This window comes from Podarcis liolepis, assembly GCF_965112155.1.
Source record: "Podarcis liolepis genome assembly, chromosome: 1".
Classification (NCBI taxonomy): Eukaryota; Metazoa; Chordata; class Lepidosauria; order Squamata; family Lacertidae; genus Podarcis; species Podarcis liolepis.
The window spans coordinates 17,102,485-17,123,495 of NC_139554.1; the positions used below are offsets into that span (position 1 = coordinate 17,102,485).

At 44.4% G+C, this 21,011-nt stretch overlaps 1 protein-coding gene across 5 annotated transcripts in view; it reads right to left on the reverse strand.

The window, feature by feature from the left end:
* Nucleotides 1-21,011, reverse strand: part of WDR25 (WD repeat domain 25) — a 99,151-nt gene that overhangs the window by 37,083 nt on the left and 41,057 nt on the right. For 3 of the 5 annotated variants that reach the window (XM_083518984.1, XM_083518985.1, XM_083518986.1), the window contains exon 3: nucleotides 6,732-6,879. In XM_083518984.1, the coding sequence (XP_083375110.1) occupies nucleotides 6,732-6,879 (148 nt within the window). Of the gene's footprint in view, nucleotides 1-6,731; nucleotides 6,880-10,804; nucleotides 10,896-14,541; nucleotides 14,861-21,011 lie in introns of those variants that run through there. The other 2 variants (XM_083518987.1, XM_083518988.1) reach the window with 2 other exon arrangements.

Below are 21,011 nucleotides of genomic sequence, written 5' to 3' on the forward strand. Positions count from 1 at the left end.
GGTGGAGAGATGTCATGGATGCGCTAGTTGAGATTCCTGCATTGCAGGGGTTTGGGCTACATGACCCACAGGATCCCTTCCAATCCTACAAGTCTTTGATTCCAAATAACAAGATTCCCCCCGCCCCAGCAATCTGCAGGTGCAATGGCATTGTTTCCTTTGTGACAAAGAGACGGCAGTTTAATTAAAAATGTTCGCTGTTATGCAAATGCCACAACACATAAACATAAATTTCAAAACTACATTAGCATGCCGGGTTTCGCTGAGCTTCAGGAGTTACCAACATGCTCAAAAATGACTAAAATAATAATATGTAAAATTACATGCTGGGAAAGCGGAACCTAGGCTTTGTGCAAAGGGTGTCACGTGGAGGATGGAGCTAGCTTGTTTTCTCCTGCTCTGGAGGGCAGGACCTGAACCAGTGGCTACAAGTTACAGGACAGGAGGTTCCGACTAAAAACCAGGAGGAACCTTCTGACGGTGAGAGCTATTCAAGAGTGGAATGGGCTCCGTGGAAGCTGTTAGGATATTTCCGTTCCACCTTAAAAGGGAGCAGGCTTTGTGAGTCACAGAGTCTGCGTATTTCCTGTTCACAGGAAGTTTATGTTTTGTATGTGCTTTCGTTTTCTCTCTCTGTGTCTGAGACACTGAAGCAGGCAGTCATGTTTTTTCTTTGTTCTGAATAAACTTGTAAATAATGCTCTCCTGCATGCATCTTTCGCTGTGCGAACTCTGCTGATAAGAGCGTGCACGAGCTCTGGAATGTGGCAAGCTATTTCTGAGGCTTCGTGTCGCTAATTGACTGATACTGCGTTATCTACGGGAGGTCGATGGATTGCAACGGAGACGGCTTGGGGGCATGATGGCCTTTGTCTCCCGGGCAGTATCCCAACAGAAGCTGGTGGACTCTACAGTCATACCTCTTGTTGCGTTTGCTTCACATTGCGGCTTTTGAGGTTGCAAATGCGGCAAACCCGGAAGTGTATATTTCCGGGTTTCGCTGTGCGCACACGCGCAGAACGCTTTTGTGCGCTTCGCGAATGCGCAGAAATGCTCTATCGCGCTCCGCAGACTTTTCGGGGTGCGAAAGGCACCCCAGAACGGATGTCTGCAATTAGAGGTACCACTGTACTTCACTGGAAGTTTTTAAGCAGAGGTTGGGTGCCCATCGGCCATCAGAGACGGATTTAGGGGAGTAGGACTACTCTGGTCACACTGGGCCTGGAGCTTCAGGATCGCCGCAGGGGATGTCGCAACTATCGTTTAGAATGAAGCAAGAGAGGCAGAGGAATGCTGGATTTTGGTGTCGCACAGGGCGATGCTGAAGTTTGAGGCCCGCAAAGTCCGCCACTGCTGCCATGGGTGCATTAGTTGAGATTCCTGCACTGCAAGGGGTTGGACTAAATAAGAACAATAATAATTTAATTTATATCCCACCCATCAGGCTGAGTTTTCCCAGCCACTCTGGGTGGCTTACAACATATAAAACACAACGAATCGTCAAACATTTAAAAACAAGATATCCCATACAAGCAACAAACCAACCAATAAATCAATAAAAATCAACGACGACAACAACAACAACAACAACAATAATACAGTTTACAGCTATACCCAAATTAAAGTAACTGCCAACCCCAACCAAACATTTAACCAACACCAACCCAACAAAAATGAAACAGAGGAACCAAAATTAGAACCGTTTACAACCGTTTACGGAGCAATGGATCCAAACTACAAGAAAGAAGATTCCACCTAAACATTAGGAAGAACTTCCTGACAGTAAGAGCTGTTCGACAGTGGAATTTGCTGCCAAGGAGTGTGGTGGAGTCTCCTTCTTTGGAGGTCTTTAAGCAGAGGCTTGACAACCATATGTCAGGAGTGCTCTGATGGTGTTTCCTGCTTGGCAGGGGGTTGGACTCGATGGCCCTTGTGGTCTCTTCCAACTCTATGATTCTATGATTCTATGATTTTAGTCAGTTGCCCCAACTGGGGAATGGTTGGGCATGTTTTTGCCTGGAAAAGAGGAGACTGCAACGAGATACGATAGCAAACTTCCAATATATAAAGGGTTGTCAGTGGAAGATGGAACAAGCTTGTTTTCTCCTGCTCTGGAGGGTGGATGACACTTGGGGTCCCTTCCAACTCTACAATTCTATGATTATAGAGATATAGATATAGATATAGATATAGATATAGATATAGATATAGATATAGATATAGATATAGATATAGATATAGATATAGATATAGATATAGATATAGATATAGATACACACACACACATATCACTTGCTTGCCAGGCAGGGAACCAATAGGCAAGCAGGCAATGGCATCTCCTCCTCCTCCTGCTTCCCACCATCAAGCAGGTTGCAAGGGTGAAAAGGAGGAAGAGGAAGAGAAGGAAATGGTGGAAGAGGAAATGGTTCAGAGGGTTCCTGTCAGTGCTCCCATCACACCACGAGGCTTGGCCCTCAGCAGATGCCCAACCACACCAAGCCCTTGATGCCAGCCCTGCAAGGTAGGACCTTGCTTGTCCCCAGAAAGCACGGAAGGGTTCCAAGCAAAGGAGGCACTTCAACCTTCTCCACACAAGTGGCAGAAGAGGGAGAAGGACTCCATCAGTCCACGGGCCTGAAGTGCTGCGGAGGCCTGAGCAAGGAACAATTCCTCCAAGCCTGCGTGGAAAAAGTAATTAAGGGAGAAAAGTTTGCTCATGAAGCCGTGGATGGAAGACATCTAAGCGAAGTTAATCAAACGCTGAAATAAGCTCCGCGCTGGTGAAGAGCAGTGGAGAGAGGTGAATGAACGGTTCAGTGAAATAAGGCTGCTCTAATCTGTACAGCTGGCTTCATGTTTTTCAAGTGAGAATGCACCCAATTTGGATTCCAGTAACAAGCTGGGTTGTTCTTGTTCCGATTTTTTCTTTTACTGAAAGCGCTACTGACGTATCGGTGAGAAATGCAGAGTAACAATAAACAAGAAAGGAAAAAGGGAGGTGTTCAGAGTAAACTGGCTGTGTTGTTTGAACCTGCTTCTCTCTGTGTGTGTCTTTCTCTCTTACACACACGCACATAACAGATGCATGATAATACACTGAAAAATTCCCAAGCTATATAAAACGGAAGCATCTTGTAAAATTCAGTCAAAAGCCAATGAATTGAAATGCCTGTTTAAATATAAACATTTTAATATGACGTTGAAAGCTGCTTCTTCAGGCGGGGTTGATTCCGAGCACCACTTATTCTCACCTGCCTATCTTACAGAACCTCGGCGCAGTCTTACTTACCCAGTGATTTAGAAAGCTGCCCTAGATCAAATCAGTCAGTTGGTCTACCTAGCTCAGTATTGTCAACACTGACTGGCAACAACTCTTCCAAGGTTTCAGGCAGAAGTCATTCCCAGTTTTATCTGGAGTTGCCTGGGATTGATCCTGGGGCATTTTGCATGCAGTGCATGTGATCTGTTGTTGTTGTTGTCGTTTAGTCGTTTAGTCGTGTCCGACTCTTTGTGACCCCATGGATCAGAGCACACCAGGCACTCCTGTCTTCCACTGCCTCCCGCAGTTTGGTCAAACTCATGCTGGTAGCTTCGAGAACACTGTCCAACCATCTCGTCCTCTGTCGTCCCCTTCTCCTTGTGCCCTCCATCTTTCCCAACATCAGGGTGTTTTCCAGGGAGTCTTCTCTTCTCATGAGGTGGCCAAAGTATTGGAGCCTCAGCTTCACGATCTGTCCTTCCAGTGAGCACTCAGGGCTGATTTCCTGAAGAATGGATAGGTTTGATCTTCTTGCAGTCCATGGGACTCTCAAGAGTCTCCTCCAGCACCATAGTTCAAAAGCATCAATTCTTCGGCGATCAGCCTTCTTTATGATGCATACACTTTATGTGATTTACCACTGTGCTATAGTTGTCCCTTTCCAGGCAGGATGATAATAGTTTGATAGAGCCTTGTAGGCAAGCTTGTCCAACTTCCTCTTCTATGCATAAAATCCAAACCTAGAGAAGCCCCATGAGATGGCTGTCCAGCCTCTGCTTCAAGACCTCCCCGGTCACCACCCCAAGATATTGCTTCCATTGACAAACTGTTTTTACCATTAACAAGTGTCTCCTAATGTTCAACTGAAATCTGCCATCCTGTAACTTGAACCCATTAGATCTAATCCCATCCTTTAGGCCAGCAGCAAAGAAGTCTTTATTCTCTTTAGTCAGACGGGATAGCTCAGTTGCTTAAAGCATGGTGCTGATAACACCAAGGTTGCAGGTTCAATCCCCATATGGGACAGCTGCTTATTCCAGCATTGAAGGGGGTTGGACTAGATAATCCTCAGGGTCCCTTCCAGCTCTACAGTTCAATGATTCTATTATTATTCTTGGCCTATCTTTCCAACCTTTAGATAGGAATACCCATGCATACATCTCATCTGTCCTGTATCTGAGCCCGGCTTCAGCTGGGGAGGGAGGGATATAAATGAAATATTATTATTATTATTATTATTATTATTATTATTATTATTAGGAAGTCTCAGTCCTGTATCAGGAAGCTTTTAATGTTTAATGTTTTATTATGTTTCTGTATATGCTGGAAACCACTCAGAGTGTCTGGGGCAACCCAGTCAGATGGGTGGGGTGCAAATAATAATAATAATAATAATAATAATAATAATAATAATAATAATAGTGATGATAATGATGATGGTTCAAAAATCTGCCTAGAGCCAACCCAAGGAACTAATTCTCCACATGTGCCAATTTGCTTGTTAATTCACGTAACAACAGCTTTAAATTGACTTCATATCTTACATAATAAAGTGCACTGTGCTTCCTGAAGGGCATATACAAAAACAAATTTGTATGACACTTGATGCTTTACGCGCAGATAAAGGCCATACAGCTTAGAAAAGCAGCTGCCAATTTTTTACTTTTGTCTCCAGCATCCACTAACAACAGAAGCCACTGGGTACACTGCTCCGAGCACGGGGAACTCAGTCCATTAGCTTCAGTTACAATTGGCGTTGCGCTATAATGACAGCAAGAAAGAAAATACCAGAGAAATGCGGCTGCGAGAAGGAAAATGACCCAAAGACACAATGCAGAAATGGGCTTGTCTGAAAAGAAAGTTTCGGTACATTACTCGCTCTCCCACCGAACTACAAGCAAAGCGGATCCATAAAACTCGTAAGTGGTAATATGAAAGCTTGATTAACCCAGAAATGTGAATACTCCAACGTAAGATTTAATGGATTTTATATTCGGAGTATGGCATGCCCTTGGAGCCGCAAGTATTAAAAACACATGCCATAACAAAACTGAAAGAATTGATTATCACTGCATACGCTGAAAAATTATGTTCAGGCAATCTTCATTTTGGCTCGTTTCATGGCTGGTTTCTAAAAGAAATCAAGAGAAATTCCTACCCTTTTAAAAATTCAAACATCTACACACAGCCCTGTAATATAAAGGTACTATGAGGGGGCCACATAATATTAACATGGCTTACTAGCCATCCTTTAGTTTGGATTGCCACCATGCCCCTGCACTCCAGCATTAAAAAGGTACAGGACCCCTGGACAGTTAAGTCCAGTCAAAGGCGACTATGGGGTGCGGCGCTCATCTCACTTTCAGGCCAAGGGAGCCGGCGTTTGTCCACAGACAGCTTTCCAGGTCATGTGGCCAGCATGACTAAACCACTTATGGTGCAATGGGAACACCGTGACGGAAACCTGAGCACACGGAAACCTTTCCGCCACAGCAGTACCTATTTATCTACTTGCGCACAGGCATGCTTTCGAACTGCTAGGAGTTGGGACAGAGCAACTCCAGCATTAATGTAACAGTCAAGCTTGCATGGGAGGAATTAGTTTAGAAACCACTGGAAGTAACTAAACAAACAAACCACGGAAAGTTAGAAAAGGCCTCCTAGAAAAACAGATTGATGAAGTAATTAAACGCTTAAGTGGCCGTCCTTAACAGTCTTGTTTGGAAGCAAGACCTATTGATTTCAGTACAACTTAGGGCCAAACTAGACACAGCAGTAAATGTGTCTTAGCATCCAATATTGGGGGGGGGGAATGCAGATTGCAGCAGCTGGGGTGGGGTGGGGGCCTGATAATTAAAAGAATCAAAGCATGTGGAGAGGGGAATTTAACTCTTTCCTCTCTTGCTAATGTCTCAAAGAAAATTTGTCTTCTGAAGCTGGAATTCGCTCTGAAGGCAGAGGACACTCACTAGTGCTTAAAGGAGATTACCTCCCAAGGAGGGAATTTCTTTGGAACCAAGCACTGAAGAAAATGATGAAATCTCCCTTCTATAACTGTTCTGATCCAATTAATTAACATTTCACCTTGCCCCCCACCCAGCCAATAAAAAGCGGATTCAATTTGCATTTTTTAAAAGCTGCACCTTAGATGCAAATATGCATTTACTACTGTCATGTGTAGTTTGGCCCTTTTTCCCGTGTTTTACTTATTCATTCATAAAATTTATTCACCGCTTGATTTTTAAAAACCTGAAAGCAGTTTATAGAAGGTAAAACAGTAAAATCAAGAAAGGTTTGCGACTCTACTTTAAAACATACAAAAGTTAAAATACTAAAACTGACTAAAAATAACTAAACTTTCTAAGGACCTGAATACCTTTTAAAATAACATTTTAAGCCCCAGAATGTTCCATGTAGTATGAAAATAGTATTTCACATGCAAGCCAAAACACATACCTATATTAACATTTACCTGTTTCAATATCGGTTAAATGAAGCATAGAATCAAACCCTCCGCTGAGAACACCTCTCCCACAGGGGGTCCACTGGGCAGCTCGAACGGCACAGGTGTGGCAAAGGTATGTTTTCAAGCAACGGCCCCGATCCACAGCATCCCAAACCTAAAAGGAAAATACAATGAACTTAAAAAAAGATGAGCCGACCAACTGCAGCAAGGGCCAACAGGGAATAGCAGTGGCTTCTGATCGGTCACTTTAAGAGCTCTTTGAGAGTATCATTAGGAAGCAACACTTTTGCATCTTGGAATGCAAACGGCTAAAATGAAGAAACTGCTCGGAAGTGAAGCAGCCACATTAGTTGTGTTTATAACGGGAAGTGGGAAATGGCCTCGGCACACCATTCAAGATGGAACGTTATTCAGAGCCATAGAATATCTGGCAACCAGGAGGACACGGGGCTATTCTGCAGAAGGAAGTCTATCGACACCAATAGCAACAGAATCATAGATTTGGAAGGGACAGCAAGGACCATCTGGTCCAACCCCCTGCAATGCCAGATGAGTCTCTGTGAGGAGGAAATTCTATACAGAGAAGATCCTCTCCTGGGCTACAACTGCACAAAACATATGAAGATGACAAAGCTAGATGTAGTTCCTATCTGGACGACATACATAAAAGTGGTAGATAACCACATTCAATTAGCACCAGAAACAGGTCTTAGAGTCATAGCATTGTAAAGTTGTAAGAGACCCCCGGGTCATCTCGTCCGACCCCCTGCAATACAGAAATCTCAGCTAAAGCATCCATGACATATGGCCTTTCAGCCTCTGTTTAGAAACCTCCAAGGAAAGAGCGTCCACAACCTCCCGAGGGAGACCACTCCACTGTCAAACAGCTCTTATTCAGTTTTGAATTATGGTGCTGGAGGAGACTCTTGAGAGTCCCATGGACTGCAAGAAGAAGATCAAACCTATCCATTCTTCAGGAAATCAGCCCTGAGTGCTCCCTGGAAGGACAGATCCTGAAGCTGAGGCTCCAATACTTTGGCCACCTCATGAGAAGAGAAGACTCCTTGGAAAAGACCCTCATGTTGGGAAAGATGGAGGGCACAAGGAGAAGGGGACGACAGAGGACGAGATGGTTGGACAGTGTTCTCGAAGCTACCAGCATGAGTTTGAACAAACTGCGGGAGGCAGTGGAAGACAGGAGTGCCTGGCGTGCTCTGGTCCATGGGGTTATGAAGAGTCGGACACGACTAAACGCCTAAACAACAACAACATACATATTCAGCAGTATTCGTGAAAGAGCCTTTTGTGCAGCCCTGTGTTTGCCTGCAACCAAACACAAGGGAGTGCCAGTGGGGAGCAGTGGTTCGAATGCTGGGCTAAGACCCGAGGGTACCAGGGTTCCAATCCCCGCTCAGCAACAAAGCTCACTGGGTGACCCTGGACCACTCGTTGTCTCTTAGCCTAACCTACCTCACTGGGTTGTTGTGAGGATAAAATGGGGAGGAGAACTACTGTATGTACGCCACCTTGGCCTCCTTGTTGCAAAGGTGGCATATAAATATAAAACGAAATACATGAGAACATACACACTGTGACACACGGATGCACATTTTGACAGAAATATGGCTTGGATCCTAACTAAGGTTCCACTGGTGGGTGCATCCCATGGGTGTAATTCCACAAACCAGACCAGCAGAAGGGGGGGGCATTTTTCGCCCCTCTCCCCTTCCCCCTTTGCCCCCTTGAAAATCTGTTCCAGGGTGTTGGGGGAAGCTCTTGAGGATACTGAGGGGCAATGTGGGGGTCTGCATGGGGAAGGGTGGGTCAATGAAAAATGCCTCCACTGGACTCCAGGTTCCTCCATGTAGAAAAGGAGTCCTTCATCCATGGAGCACTAGTTAGGATCCCAGCTAGTGTATTATTAGTGGTGTCCCCATTTCCCATCAATCTCAGACAGTTCAGAAGGATTAGGTGGCAAAGCATGTCAAATGCTGAGACTGAAAAGATTGAACACAGTTACATGCCCTCTGTCCATGTCTAGATGCAGATCGCCAAAGAGGTAAAGCAATGCTGTCTCTGTACTGACACCTTCCCGAAAGCCCAGCTGGCATGTTCCAGGAAGTCTATCTTACACTGGAATTCATTAAGCAGTCATACCACAGCCAACTTATTCACCTTGGGTTTTTTTATAAAAAATAAAATTAAAGAGGGAGTGGTTAATTTGAGACCAACCTGCAATTATTCAAATATTTCAGAATATGTATGAAATAACATTTCCTTCCGCACTTCAGGAAGAAGCCCATCATCCAGAACCAGTGCAGAGCAGGGTTCACCAATATGGTGCCCTGATATGGTGTTCTGAAGAGCACACATAACCTAGACCAGGCAGGTTTCATTGGTCACAAGGGGCAAGAGTCAAGGGAACCCAAATAATTGGTCTCGGGCTTCCAATCACCTTGTCTTCTTCCTTTGGCAACGGCAGTTTAAGCTTGTATTTCAAATTTGGACAGGCTAAGTGTTCCAAACATCTCGTCTAGACTAGCTTGCAAGACTGGATTTAAAGTAAAAGGAGAGAACCTTGCATTCTGAAACTATATTAAAGGCAATAAATTAGTGTGTGGCAGGCACAATTTCCTGAAAATTTCCTGAAAACGCTGGAACTGATCATGAAAGATTTCTGTTGCCACATTTATCATCCTCGGCTAGTTCAAGAAACAATCTTATCACTTATCAGCCATCTATACTTTATATTTCATCTCCACAAAAGCAATGCAGCTTTAGTAGTTGCCTGATGCCCTTACTATTAAATAACTTTGCTATGGAATTATGACGGTGACTCTGTGGACTGAAATTGGAAGTAAGATTCTACATATTCACACATAGCAAGGCATTAGTTTTATATACCGTATATAAGGCAATCGGTGAACCCAGCAGAGTTTTTAGAGGACATCTTTTATTTACAGGGTGCCCCTCGCTCCTAAACCACGTATCTGTTTAGTTTAAATCTCAGCCCAGCTTTACTTTAGTGAAAATCAGAGTTCAGATGGTCACAATCAGTCTGCGTAGGTCTGAATCCAAGTGGTTGGTTTGCAAACCACAGTGTTCAAGAGTTAAGACAGGCTCCCATGAAGTGAATTGCTATCAGAAGCGTATAGGAAGGCTGGAGGAAACAGACCTTTGCAAATTTCAATATGAATGACTTGATCTGCACATTTCACAATGGTGCACAGATCACAACAGTGCTGCCCATCATATATCAAACTTCAGCAAATGTTGCAGTGTAGTTCTCAGCTCAGCAAAAAGCAGGAATATGTTTTAAAATGAATACTTTGAGATAAAATATGTTTAGAAATGCTTGCTTCGATAAAATACATTTAGAAATGCCTATTTCAATTTTTATAAGAAATACTTTGAAAACCTTCACACATATGTTTTATAAACTGCAAATGAATGTGGAAAGGGAATGGAACAGAATTACGAATGAACACATGCAAAAGTGACACAGAGAACAAATAGGCTTATCCATCCATCCTTAGAGGTATGGAAAGTCCATTGACCATTGGCCATTTTGGATGTGGTTGATGGGAAAATCTGTAGAGCCACAGGTTCCCCTTCTCTGGCTAGTTCATATAAGACAACAATAACAAATCATTGTAATAAAGGTCGGAAATAATAAGACATTTAATTTCCACAACATTTGAATAGATGGTGGGAATTACAACTTGTAATTATACTTTGGGTTTCAGGATAATCAAGATATCCCATTAATCAAAAGTTATCAGCGTTATAGTCATTATTTTTAGCACATTTTAATAACAAATATATCTTCAAAGTTTATCAGAGCAGTAATACCCAGCTAACATGCTAATGGGTCTCTTTACAAGACATTATGTTGATTTACTGTTTTGTATTAAGAGCGTAATGCTAATATCCCATGGCAATAAAAATGTTGGATTAACATGCAGGATTACTATCTTCTACTTGGTTTTTGATCACTTTTTTTTGCTATTTAGCTTTCAAGCTGCATAGTACAATTGGTTTTTCAGGTCAACTTAAACTTACTATCAGAGTTAGCATACCTAATAAATTAGTGTTCGAATTCCTGAATTGGGGAGAACCAGTCTACATCAGCTTGCTGGCTGGGATGGTGGGAGTTGTAGTCTAAAACATCTGAAAGGAATGGGGTGTTAAGAAAAGTATAGCTACAGGTGTCTTGTGACTGTCTTATCTGAGCTGCTGGGCAAACTATCATGTAGCATTGGGTAGACAAGGCTGAAGTTACAGCATCCATTGTTGGGAAGTACAGGAGAATCTTTTGGAGATGCGGAGATTGTTGGAACAATCTTGTGAAAGTGTGGAAGACTTTGTGAAGAGCTTATCTGAGAAAAGTTGGACAACCTGCAAGACTTCTGGATTGAGAGAATTCTAGCAGTTGCAGGACTTTGTTAGCAACTGGGTTTTGCGCTTGCTGTGTAGACTTTGTCCCAGCAAGAATTTTATAAGCTGGAACCCTCTCTGGGCTCAGAGAGTGAAGACTTCTTGCAGCAACTGTAGTGTGCATCTATAGTGTGTGTGTATGCTAAGTAAAAGCTATCTCTGCTACACAGTTGTTTCCTGTGGTGAACTTAAGCGCTTGACTGAACTTCTGTGGCACATACACAACAGTCAACATAGGGTTGGGAGAGGCTGTCATGGACAAACATATCATATAATCCAAACACCAAAGTGTATTGGCCAAGAGTAATTTTCTGTGATCCAGTAGCTTGGGGGGTGGGCAGATAACCATAGAAGTTAGTCCCCATCAAATCTCTGAATGTCTGAATCATGCCTTATTTTTTATCACACATGAACATCTCTGGGGAATGCTAAGAGGGTATGTGCTGAGCAGGAAACTGCATGAACCAGACCCTGACTGCATGCTGTCTCAATGAATCAACACAACTTCAATTTGGGCTCCCCATGGTGCAACTTAATTCTTTCTTAGGACACAAAAATCATTCTTTGACATGGCAACTGATGGGCCTTTGCTCTATTTCTGTACCTTCAAAAAGATGCTATATTGAGCAATCAGGTATTGCAAAGTCTTTGAGAATAGATTCAAGGCAAGTCACGCTGTCAATATAGTTTATTTTGCCCTATTTGCAGAGAAGTGTTAAAAAATGCTGTTGGAAATAACTCTTCAGAAAGACTTGATGATCCTGTCACATTTTACTAGACTAATAAAGAGTAAATCATACCCAGCTGGAATCTGGAAAAGGGGAGTTTTTGAGAGAGCTGATGGTTGAGTAAAGTTGAAAAGACAGGCTGTAAATTACTTAGAAGATATTTGGTGTACTTAAACGATTAACTATAAAAAGGCAATTTTCGCAAGAAGTGTGTTTGTGTGTGTGTGTGTGTGTGTGTGTGTGTGTAAGTGTATGTAAGAGAGGGGAGAGGCTGTGCTGCACACTTTTCTCTGTTCTTTCAAAGTAGACAAACAAATATCCCATTAAAGACTGACCATATAAGAAAGTCACAAAATTCAGTATTTTACACCCAGTATCCCAACTTGTAAGCAGGTGTTTTTTCTAATGAGATACCAAGACTGCATGAGATATTCTCTACAGAGCACATAAGATTTGTTGAGACCATGCTCATTTTCTCCCTCCTCAAGACCTAATCGCTTCTCCTCTGCCAAGGGATGGGCTCCACTACCTGTCAGAAGGCCCAATCCTGCTTGTGCACCATCTGCCTGCTCTCTGCACACCAAACCTTTCCTCTTCACTCAGCTGCCTTCCTCTCTTTTTCGAAGCCAGTGAGCCGGTGCCACTGACACGGGAGGAAGATATAATTTCATAGGAGCATAAGAAGTTACAATTGGCAAAACCTATTTGGTGTTTCGCAACTTTCCAACTAGTTGCAGGACCTTAGCCAGACCTAGCAGAGTACACGCAGAATCCACGGAAGCAATTGGCAACTTGGCTGCAGACAGGATAGACGAAGCAGGAACCAGGAACTTGTATTTAGGTGTTTATTATATACAGTGGACTATTTACAGGAACAGAACACAGATCTTTAGCTAGCTCTCTCATACACAACTTACAACTCCTACACTGACACAGAACAACTGAACTACTGAACTCTGAACTACGAACCAACACATTCCAGTTAGTAGGCCATTAATTATCACTCCCTTGAGAGAGGTTGACCAATCAGGGAGCTGTCTCCATGTCTCTGTTATCACCAGGCAGACATGACGTTCTGACTGTCTGCCAAACCTTAACTGACTCTGTGTGACTAGCTGCACGTACAGAGTTTCCCAACAGTTACCTTATACAGAGTCAGGCCACTGGTACAACTAGCTCAGTACTGTCTGCACTGACTGGCAGTGGCTCCCCAGGGTTTCTGGCTCTACCTGGAGATGCAGAGGACTGAACCTTCTGCATGCAGAACAGATGCTGGTTGAGCTGGCTGGCTTTCACAGCACTGTTTTTCTCTGGGCCCCAAGAGACAAGGCTTTACACTGCCCACCCACAACCTGGTGCCCTCCAGATATTGTTAGACTACAACTCCCATCACCCCTGAATGTTGGCCAGGCTGGCTGGGGCATCTGGAGGGCCCCAGGTTGCAGAAGTCTCGTTTACCGAAATTGGTCTGACACCAGTATATTTACTTCATACTCTTAAAAGAGCTTGCCCTGTGTTGGCCTCAGAGGCAACTGAGCAATAAAAGGCAAGTTCACTTTTTCTTCAGACTTAAAGGTAATCAATGGCGTTTGTGATTGTCAAAGAGATTAGATGAAACAGACCCTTCAGAAGCCAATTATAATGATAAAGGGTATGCAGCAAAAGATACACAGAAGGGTAATCTGCTGATCGGCAAGGGGATGCCAAGAGGCCAGCGCGGTGCTCAGGGTCAGAGTCTAAACAAGATTCACACTTGCCAAGAAACCACACCAGAGGTTCCTGTGCTAAACAGGAGTCGGATAATGACTGGCACAGGCTGAAACACATGCAAGACTGTATCTTGATAAGAAACTGGTGCAGTAGTTATGGCATCAGCAACAGGAATGGGAAGACCTGGGTTCAAAATCTTATTCAGACATGAAGCTCACTGGGCTCCGCACAGCCTACCGCAGAAGGCTGCAGTAAGGATAAAATGTGAGAGAACCACGTACACTACCTTGAGCTCCTTGGAGGAAAGGCAGGATATAAAGGCAATTAATAAATGTCTTCTAGTCTGTTGAGATAAATCAGAGATTGCCATCACTTGTCCCTCCTCCCCCCCCCCCCAGCCCTGCTGCTGCCCATTTGTATTTCCAACACCTGCAAGCTCATATTCTATTTAAAACCAAAGGGTGCCTGATGTAGCGGATCCAACCACTTATCGCCAATTAATAATGCGGCAGATTTGCCCCGCTAACTGCCCCCTATTAAATACAGTGCACAATCCTCATTGTCCACCAATTAACAGGAAGTTTTGCAAATTTACCACGGGATGTCTAGGGGGGGTGGTTGTGTGAGGGGAAATTGAATGATTTAGAGTCCCAGGCAGGAGTTGATCAAACAAATAAGAAAAGTGTTTTCAACAAAGAGAAGTTATCTTATTACTAGAAGTGGGCAAAAAAGATGTCACAGGCTTAAATACACAAGTATAGGCACAGCTCTTCTTAAACTCCAGTTGCTATTAATCAGTTGGTAAGATGCTTAAATCAGTTTCTGTAACTTAGCTAGGACAAGTGGTTCCGTTAAATATTTTTATTGCAGAACAGCTTCCTTCACAGATTTATTACCCTGGTTCATGAGCGAGGGGCACTTTTCCCCAGTTACCCACTCACTTAACAATCTCACTCCTGAGGTATTCCAAAATTGCATAACAGACCCAGGGGACGCTCCTGTCTGTCTACGTTTCCCAGACCCTCAACCCGGTCTCCCTATCTAAGCTGCGAGTCTCTGTCCTCTCGCTATGAATATTCTCCTCAGTGTGGATGTTTAACTGAACTCAGAACCAGTTCTCCCTCAGTCAGAGCCTCTCCTACTCTCTACCTCACTCCTTAACTCCCATCTCAAAACAAGCCATATCCATCTTCTCAAATCCAGCCCCAGCTCTCCTCTTAAATCAAGCCCTATCTCATAACCTGAACCTTAGCCCTCTCTAACTCTCTCCCTCAGAAACTGCTCCTTTTATTCTCCCTCCCAAGGTGCTGCTCCTCCCCCTTCTGTGACGAGCTGACTTTGTAGCCAATCAGAGAGAGGCCCCGGCACTCTGGTGGAATTTCAGGAGGAACTGCATCACCAGACTCTGGTCTGGCTCAGCCATCCGTCATGCCTGACTTTTTGTGAGCCAATTCAAAGAAATCTCAATTCCTTCCACATATCAGCTGTAAACCAACAAATGCGTCTGATCACAAGGAAAGCATTTTAAAGTCTTTTTTCCCCTTTAATTCCTGATGGGGTTTTTTGACGCCGCTGATCAAATCATGTTAGTTGCCGTTTTGAATTTTTTATTGTTTCTAGATTTGTAGTTTTAATAATAGTGGTAGCCACCTTGCAGAACTGGAATGCAGGATGCGAGCGCTTTAATAACTGTCGGCAACAGAAAATTATCTGTGGCTGCTGAGTGAGGCACATGCAACAAATCTCAGTGAAATCTACCACCTGGGGACAGGTTTTAAGTGCAGTGCCTTAGCAAAAACTTTTGTGATAGCCAGCTCATGGCAGGCAAAGGGTAGGGAACCTCAAACATGGCCATCCAACTCCCACTCTCTGGCCCTCACTTCCTAGGTCACTGGGCTCTGCATTGTGCCCTTTTTCCTGGCTGGAAACCCTGGAAATGCATCTTGCTCACCTGGAAGGAGAAGCGTGAGGGCACGTCTGTAGACTTTTGTGTGGCTGCAGGTCTGAAAAATATACATGATAAGGAAGGAGACAAAAAGCCGAGGACAGGATAGGATTCATTATACAGTGGTACCTCGGGTTAAGTACTTAATTCGTTTCGGAGCTCCGTTCTTAACCTGAAACTGTTCTTAACCTGAAGCACCACTTTAGCTAATGGGGCCTCCTGCTGCTGCTGTGCCGCCGGAGCAAGATTTCTGTTCTCATCCTGAAGCAAAGTTCTTAACCCGAGGTACTATTTCTGGGTTAGCAGAGTCTGTAACCTGAAGTGTATGTAACCTGAAGCGTATGTAACCCGAGGTACCACTGTATACTCTACTGCAGACATGTCCAACCAGTCGACCGCAATCGACAGGTACTGTAGATCGCCGGGTGATCTTGGTCGATCGCGGTCGTTCGTCGGCAAGTAATGTCGCCGCCCCCTAGTTTCTTCCACTGGCTGCACAGTAGCATTGAGCGCAGGTCAAGGTGGCAAGCGGAAGCAATGTTGGCTTTAGCGCTGTGTGTCAATGTCAGCGCTGTACTTTCAGGAGATTGTTTTATTGTCATCCCCGCTCCATAAAAGCTCAACAACCTAAGGGACCCCGCCCCCAAAAAAGCTCATCAACTTAAGGATTTCCACTCCCAAAAACTCAGGGTACTCCCCCCTAAAAAAAAAAGATCAACAACTCTTGGCACCCCCCCCAAAAAAAAAATGCACGCTCCTCCTTCCTCCAATGACAATGGGTAGATCACTGCCATTTCTTTTACATTCTCTTCTGAGTTGGAAGTGCCTGCTCTTCTGCAATACTTGCATACATGCACTGTTTTCATCTACACAATGTCCTTGTTCACAAGTAACACTTAGCCCAGCCCATGGCACAGTGGCAACGAGCAAATGTTTGAGCTCCTGGAGAGATCGAGGCCTCTCTGTCACTTTATTGCTGCACTGAGCTAAGCCATGTGTGTAGTTCAGACCAGTGGTTGTGTTTTAGCTCTCCCCGACAAACCATAGAACAAACCTTGTCATATCATATAATATGTCCTAGAATTCCAAAGTTGCATAAAAAAAAATAATCAAGACTAGTTTTCTGCTAGTTTTAAAAACAACTTGGCTTGGTTCCTCTTCATCCTGGAGAAGAGTGACTAGTGGGGTGCCACAGGGTTCTGTCTTGGGCCCGGTCTTATTCAACATCTTTATCAACGACTTGGATGATGGACTCAAGGGCATCCTGATCAAATTTGCAGATGACACCAAACTGGGAGGGGTGGCTAACACCCCAGAGGACAGGATCACACTTCAAAACGACCTTGACAGATTAGAGAACTGGGCCAAAACAAACAAGATGAACTTTAACAGGGAGAAATGTAAAGTATTGAACTTGGGCAAAAAAAATGAGAGGCACAAATACAAGATGGGTGGCACCTGGCTTGAGAGCAGTACATGTCAAAAGGATCTAGGAGTCTTGGTTGACCACAAACTTGACATGAGCCAACAGTGTGACGCGGCAGCTAAAAAAGCCAATGCAATTCTGGGCTGCATCAATAGGAGTATAGCATCTAGATCAAGGGAAGTAATAGTGCCACTGTATTCTGCTCTGGTCAGACCTCACCTGGAGTACTGTGTCCAGTTCTGGGCACCACAATTCAAGAAGGACACTGACAAACTGGAACGTGTCCAGAGGAGGGCAACCAAAATGGTCAAAGGCCTGGAAACGATGCCTTATGAGGAACGGCTAAGGGAGCTGGGCATGTTTAGCCTGGAGAAGAGGAGGTTAAGGGGTGATATGATAGCCATGTTCAAATATATAAAAGGATGTCATATAGAGGAGGGAGAAAGGTTGTTTTCTGCTGCTCCAGAGAAGCGGACACGGAGCAATGGATCCAACTACAAGAAAGAAGATTCCACCTAAACATTAGGAAGAACTTCCTGACAGTAAGAGCTGTTTGACAGTGGAATTTGCTGCCAAGGAGTGTGGTGGAGTCTCCTACTTTGGAGGTCTTTAAGCAGAGGCTTGACAACCATATGTCAGGAGTGCTCTGATGGTGTTTCCTGCTTGGCAGGGGGTTGGACTCGATGGCCCTTGCGGTCTATTCCAACTCTATGATTCTATGATTCTATGCCTTTTTATTCTCTGAAAACCGAGATTGGATAAAGTTAACAGCTTAAAATATATGCATTTCAAGCTGCCAACTGAATGATCATTTTTACAGGAAAAGAAACAGTTAACATTTGCAATTGCAAACAGTTGTTTAATTTTTCAATAGTTCTTTTTTTTTTAGGCAACAATAATGCAAAATGGCACTGTTGTTTCCCCCACAGCGTGCTGCGAAAGGCTAAGAGAGTTTAAAAAAGAAAAAGGAAAAACCTCCATTTTATCCATGCAGTGAAGAACATTAAATGGGTCAAATCAGTTAAAAGCAAAGCACATACAGGATATTATAGTGGGATAATTCAATGGCCCAGAGACAAAAAAAGTTAGTGGGATATTTCTATGATCAAAACTGAATATACTAAAATGTTAGCGAATAAAGAAACTCCAACAGAGCAGTTTAAAGGAAATATTGAAGGTGCTCATTCTTGAGATGGGAATGTATGACTTTTGTAACTAGAACTTTGAAGCAAAAACTTCCGAACAAGTGAAATTTAGGAAAGAAACCTTATTTATACTGCAGGGATTAGAAATCTCAGATTCATGTTGCTAACCCCTTGGGACCTGTGAGCATATTTGAAAAGCTGAGAAACTGTTGTGAACACCACAACTTTCCCATCCCCAAATGTAGCTTGCCCAAAACAGTCTCCTACATCACAAGTAGGCTTGGGGGAAAGTCTATTGGCTAAAGATGGCCTCCTTCAGTGGAGGAAAGGGGGGGAGCAACTCTGAGAGTTCATGTGCACCTGTGGGCACCACGTTGGCGATCTATGTAAAATCATCCGCATGCTTGCACACAAACACTAGGGCACCGTGCAACCTTCCATTTCATGCCCTACAAACTACTGTAAACATACTGTACGGCAATATATTTAATCCCAAACAACAAACATTCTCTTATACTCTAAATTGCGTGGCAAGTCCCCTCCCCCATGTGAAATAAAGACACTAGACACGGTATTTAAGGTTAATGGGCATGAAAAGGCCACAACTTTATTGATTACAGAATTGAAAGGTATTGGCCTTAGGCATTGGCTCCTAACGACTACCCGGCATGGGGACCGGGAAGGGTTGTCCACAAGCCGTGGGAGTCCTGTTGAAGTACGCCAACTAGGATCCCAGCGGGTGTCACCGCTCTGGGGCGTGCCGGAGGCTCTTACCTCCCAAGGTTTCGGACAAGGCAACGCCCCCCGGAGTCCTCTACCGGACTACCCTTTTCTTTTGGGGAAGGTGATGGCTTTTCCTTCCCCCCTTCATTTGCATAACAATTGACCCCTGCCAATGCCTAACCGCCAACACCAAAAGTTGTGACGTTTGCTACGAGGTAGGCGAAAAAACCAAAAGGCTCGAAGAGTGCCAACTTGGAAAAACTAGGGCACCGTGCAACCTTCCATTTCATGCCCTGCAAACTACTGTACACATACTGTACGGCAATATATGTAATCCCAAACAACAAACATTCTCTTATACTCTAAATTGTTATAAAGGTAAAGGTACCCCTGCCCGTATGGGCCAGTCATGTCCGACTCTAGGGTTGTGCGCCCGTCTCACTTAAGAGGCCGGGGGCCAGCGCTGTCCGGAGACACTTCCGGGTCACGTGGCCAGCGTGACAAAGCTGCATCTGGCGAGCCAGCACAGCACACGGAAACACTGTTTACCTTCCCGCCAGTAAGCGGTCCCTATTTATCTACTTGCACTTTGACGTGCTTTCGAACTGCTAGGTTGGCAGGCGCTGGGACCGAGCAACGGGAGCGCACCCCGCCGCGGGGATTCGAACCGCCAACCTTTCGATCAGCAAGTCCTAGGCACTGAGGCTTTTACCCACAGCGCCACCCGCGTCCCCTAAATTGTTATAGGATAGGCTAAATGATATGGAAGTGAGAGCTGGACCATAAAGAAGGCTGATTGCTGAAGAATTGATGCTTTTGAATTATGGTGCTGGAGGAGACTCATGAGAGTCCCATGGACTGCAAGAAGATCCAACCTATCCATTCTGAAGGAAATCAGTCCTGAGTGCTCACTGGAAGGACAGATCCTGAAGCTGAGACTCCAATACTTTGGCCACCTCATGAGAAGAGAAGACTCCTTGGAAAAGACCCAGATGTTGGGAAAGATGGAGGGCACAAGGAGAAGGGGACGACAGAGGATGAGATGGTTGGCCAGTGTTCTCGAAGCTACCAGCATGAGTTTGACCAAACTGCGGGAGGCAGTGGAAGACAGGAGTGCCTGGCGTGCTCTGGTCCAGGGGGTCACGAAGAGTCGGATACGACTAAACAACTAAACAACAACAAAGGCTAAATGATATTTAGGCAAGATAAACAAGTGCAAGTGGGCAGTGGGGGCGCAAGGAGAGAAAGCTTCTGGAATGTGCAGTAGCAAGGTAGAGAACAAGCTCAGGTGCTTTCCCTTGCTGTGAGGATTGGGGTGTTACAAGCATCTCCCTATTTTCCCAGCACTGGAGCGAGTGAGATGCTGCCGCGGAAGCAAGCATACAGAAAAAAGAGTAGTTGTCGTTTTTAATGAAGTGCTCACAATACAATCTTGTGATGTTTATTTTCTGCTTAGTTTTTTTGCTCAGCCGAACCGATTTGGGCTTAATGGATAAGTCAACCCTAAATATAGTCCAGGGGTCACCAAGGCGGTGCCCGTGAGTGCAATGGTGCCCCTGAGGTCTTCCCCTGGTGCCCACAAAGACTTCAAGCTCTCTCCACTCCCTGCCCCCTTAGTCATGAAAAGTACATGAAGCTGAAGGAGAAAGCTAGAAGCGTGACACTCTTTCCCACGTCCTCTTTCAGCTTTTCAAGGCTCAAGTTAATTCTACTGGATCTGACTTTTACCTTGATCTCTTGGTAAAGCTTCCCACCTATCTATCTGTCTGGCTATCGATCTCTAATCTGTTTATGTGTTTGTTTGTTTGTTTGTTTGTTTGTCTGTTTGTCTGTCTGTCTGTCTGTCTGTCTATGCAGACCTACGGAGGGACATGATCCAAATAAACACAGACAGTCTGACCCCCCACAACAGCTATTAGGTTAACCCTTCCCTCTCCAAATGTAATTCTCCCCTCTGCCCAACACATCCCAGGCTGCCTTCAGGCTTGAGAAAAGCCTTCGGTTACTTCAAACAGAATGCTTTTCCTCCCAAGACGAGCTGCAGCAGAGGAAGGGTGGGATGTGGAGGGGGAGGGGTGCATCCATCCCAAAGTACAGCAGCTCCCCCACCTTTGGTTTTACACCAACAAGATTTGTAGGCTCTAGGCTTGCTTAATTTAAGCTTTTCGCAAT